Raw genomic sequence first — 4,117 nt, 5'->3', positions numbered from 1 at the left:
AAAGGCACCCCCAGAGCTCACCCAGCTCCCTTTCATCCGAGGTGCGAACGACACCGATCGCGCTCACTTTCACACTCCCGTAACGTCTCCTCGCGCGACAACGAAAAAAAAAAAAGCCTCGAGTTGTAAAACAGCCTCGTGCCCCGCGCCGCTCAGGGGGTCCCTTCCTCCAAGACGTCCCGAGACGCACACAAAACCCGAGCTCCCGGCACATCCTGAAACTCACACCCCTCCTCACTCAACGCGCGTATATATAACCGCCGCGCGCGAAGACGCTCATTCGGCCCGACGTGTCCAACAAGCCGTGAAAAATCTCGCTCGTGAACGCGAAAAAACATAATTCGCGAAACAACAATTAGCGCGCCTCCTCCCGCGTGTGGCGCAGGTTATCCGAGGCGCTGCTTTTAATTGCCGAACAATGAGCTCCCCGCGCCTATATGCGTATACTAGCTTGCCGGCTTGTTCACGGCCGGCTTGGCGCGAACAATATTCCGCGAGGTGAGACGGAGCGAATGACGGGGGGGACGCTTCGATTGCGCGCGCGTACACACGGAATTCGCGGTTTTGTACTTGTGCGCTCGAGCTGACGCGTTTCTTTCTCTGTTAATTTTTTTTCTTTCTTTTTTTTCCCCCTTACGTGCTAGGCTAATTTTGCCAGCCAATGGGGTGTTGGGGCGACAATGGCACCCTGAATTGTTATTTACGGCTCTTTGGTAATTCAATTATTGTCTCGAGGCTGATTTTTTGTTTCCCTCGTACTACACGCTGGTGCGTGTATTGTTTCTGCCTTTCATGTACATACATTTCTTTGAAAGTCGTGCACGGGCGCCTTTGAGTCAGGAAAGTTTGATGAACGCTCGTACACACACACACACACGAGTTTGTGGATTTCTTTGCGCGATGCACGTTTCGTCGAAAAACGATGCGGTTGTTTTATTTCAGGACAATCGTAATATCGATTGTAAGGCACATCGAGCGTAAATTATGCCTTTCTTTTCTGGCTACACGAGTGTGTTGTATGCGTTTGCCCGGAAAATTCCTGGATTTTTCCCGATGCAATCATATTTATTACTGCCTCTATAGAGCTTCGTTAATACGTTATAAGTAGTCCGAGGTTTTCGTTACTGTTTTATCGAAAATTCTGACGATAATAAATAGCGCTTTTTTATTCTTAAGAATATTCATGTAAATTAACATATGCATGAATGTACAGCGATGAAGAAAAGTCATTATTATCTTTCAGCTGAAATTTCATATATGATTATGTTTTTCAGGTGTGGCATATACAAAACGGAGGGTCGAGTTAAAATTCAATTGAACAAAACAGGCATTATTTGAGCGATAGCAATCATGAATAAAGTTTCTCTTGTGTTTGTCTGCGCCCTATTTTCGCTCAGCATCGTTACCATTGGTAAAATCAATTATCTATTGACACGCTATTATGAATTATGAGAAATAAACGAAATGATGTAATTTGCAGTGAACTCGTATGAATCGAGATGCGAAGATGATATGGTTTGTAGGCGAATAACGGAGTGTGGAAATCATATCAAGCACATTAAGAGGCTACACCTGACAAGTGGCATTCAGCATCGTAACCTTTTGTTGGGACCTATCCAGCGATTGACTTGTGGTTTCGAAGGGAAGGTACCAAAAATTTGTTGTCCCTCAAACGACGAGCATGATGTGTTTGAAGAAAGCAGGGCTAAAACAAATTTGAAAAACCGATCTGTCCAAGGTGGATGTGGTAACTTTTTGTGGAACAGAAATCTTCCTCGGGACGGTGGTGCCACTGACTTATTTGAGTTTCCGTGGCTAGCTCTTTTGCAGTACAAAAGTCGTGAGTACCCCTTTAATGACGTCTTGGTGGAAAAAACGAATATGACAGTACTTATCGTTTAAAGAAAATTTACCACTCTTGACATGAATCGTGTTTTTAATTTTTTTGTAAATTTAATGCCATGAATTATAGAAACTGTTACTTCTCTGAGAAAGAATTCATTCATTTATTCAATTCACATCATAAAAACATATTATTTTTACCTCTGAGATGGAACTTTATATACGAAAATCAAAACAGTCTTTTTTTTTATTAAAAAATGAAACTCTACCCTTGAATGCTAACAATAAAAATGTATAATTTATTTCGTGTAAAAAAATGGCACTTTTTTTTAACAAATAAATAGCCTTTATTTTACCAGAAAATAAGACCAGTTTTTTTTTCTTTTAAAAACTACGTTTTGACACAAGTAGAGATAATTTTTTGGAACCTAAAGTAGGGATATCCTATGTTTTTTGCCAAAAGTCAAGATATAATGATTTTTTTCAACATAGAGTGAAGACACTAAAAATTAAAACACCACCAACATTTACAAAAATCAAATTGACATTAGTTTTTTACTGAAAATATATTGACCATTAATTATCACCCCCCAAAAAAAGAGAAGCAACCTTTTCGGTGATATTTTTCCACCAAGACATTCCTTTCTTTTCAAATCACAAACAAAGATCTAAAATCCCCATTTCCAACAGCTTCAGGTATGAAAATCGGTTGCGGAGGTGTGCTGATAAGCGATCGCCACGTTTTAACCGCAGCCCACTGTATACATCCCCCTCAAAACATGAAACTTACCAGCGTGAGATTGGGCGAGTATGACTTGGGGACCGATCGCGACTGCATCGACGACGACCCCAAGGAATCCCCGAACCGCTTCTGCAACGACAAGCCACTCGAGCTGGGAATTGACGCCGCAATCATTCACGAAGGCTACGATCCCTTGAGGGGCCCTTCAGACTTCAATCCGTTGTCGTACGACATCGCCCTTTTGCGCCTCGATCGGCCCGTCGAGTTTTCCGATTTCGTCCGACCCGTATGTCTGCCCGACCGAAAATTCGCCGATGAAGGGAAGTACTTGGCGTCAGGGTGGGGCGCCCTGCCAAGCCTAGATCGCCCCATGTTCAACCTCAAGCGAGTTTTTAGAGTGAATTTCACCAACAGAAGCGCCTGCAACGCGATTTACAGACGATCCCTGCAGCGGGACGTTGTGTGCGCCGCTGCCAAGAAGAATAATTTGAATTGCATCGGGGATTCCGGGGGACCGCTCATGGCTGTGGACAGCCAGTCCAGAATGACGGTCGTGGGGGTGTATGCGCCTGCAGGCGATGGCTCCTGTCGGACGAAATACATTCCAAACACCTACACGGACGTGAGGCAGTACATGGATTGGATATTGTCGAAGATGTGATAACGATGATAATTCAAGTTGTTTTTGGGTTTTACCCCCCTCCCTTTTTTTGTGCTTTTAACCAATTCTGAAGATTACACGCTACGCATTGCAAAAATAAATTGTTTTACTTTGTTTTTTTGACGTGATACTTTTTATTGTAACCAAGGCTTTTCTTTATTTATTTCTTGATTTATTGTATAAGTTTATGTGTAACAAATTGAGTGTTTATCTATGCACGAAAAATAATCTTTGTTAGTTAATAAGATTTGATTAAAATAGTTATACCACTTATGTTTATTGAATGAACTAAATTAGAAACACCTGAAATGATCGTATACGTTTTGAACTAATTGTTTATCGATTAATTTATGTAATTCTTTATGTATCGAATAAAATACAGATGAAAATAAGATGTTTTTGCAGCCATTTATTACGTCTAAGAATTTTCTGAATAACATCAATAGGTATTTCCAATTATTTCATCTCGAAAACAAGGACATTATCATACAGTTAATGTGGTGGAAATCTGATAATTAGAGTAAATTTATCATTTTTACTGACAAGTCAGACATTGAGACGTTCCTAATACATAACGTTACCAAGGGTTTTCCTACCATTATTAAACGTGGATGAATAACAATTTAGCGTGGCGTGACTGAATACCACTTGATGATTTTTTATGTCTTATTTTTCTCGAACGGCGTAATTAAAAAGTATTAATTGCCTCTGAATAAGGTGACATGATAAGTAATTCGTTGCATAACATACTTAGATTTTTGGTATATAAGTACTTGATACGAATAGGTTGCCAACTCAATTTGATAATATACCTGATAGACTAACTTTCTTCGTTCAGTCATGGCGTGCAAGTTCTTAGTCACCATATTTTC

The 4,117-nt window shown here is 40.6% G+C and overlaps 1 protein-coding gene across 1 annotated transcript; it reads left to right on the top strand.

The window, feature by feature from the left end:
* Nucleotides 1-1,282: 1,282 nt before the first annotated feature.
* Nucleotides 1,283-3,628, top strand: LOC106639867 (CLIP domain-containing serine protease HP8-like). Its single transcript, XM_089596149.1, has 3 exons — nucleotides 1,283-1,411; nucleotides 1,481-1,840; nucleotides 2,533-3,628. The coding sequence occupies exons 1-3, from the start codon at nucleotides 1,351-1,353 to the stop codon at nucleotides 3,243-3,245; spliced, it is 1,134 nt and encodes a 377-aa protein (XP_089452275.1). The 5' UTR covers nucleotides 1,283-1,350; the 3' UTR covers nucleotides 3,246-3,628.
* Nucleotides 3,629-4,117: the final 489 nt, after the last annotated feature.

Source organism: Copidosoma floridanum, unplaced genomic scaffold (genome assembly GCF_036245765.1).
Source record: "Copidosoma floridanum isolate Cflo_tuat_1 unplaced genomic scaffold, Cflo_Japanese_pri ptg000030l, whole genome shotgun sequence".
Lineage (NCBI taxonomy): Eukaryota > Metazoa > Arthropoda > Insecta > Hymenoptera > Encyrtidae > Copidosoma > Copidosoma floridanum.
Note: the sequence above shows the minus strand (reverse complement) of the source record. Positions and strands in the feature narration are given on the sequence as shown.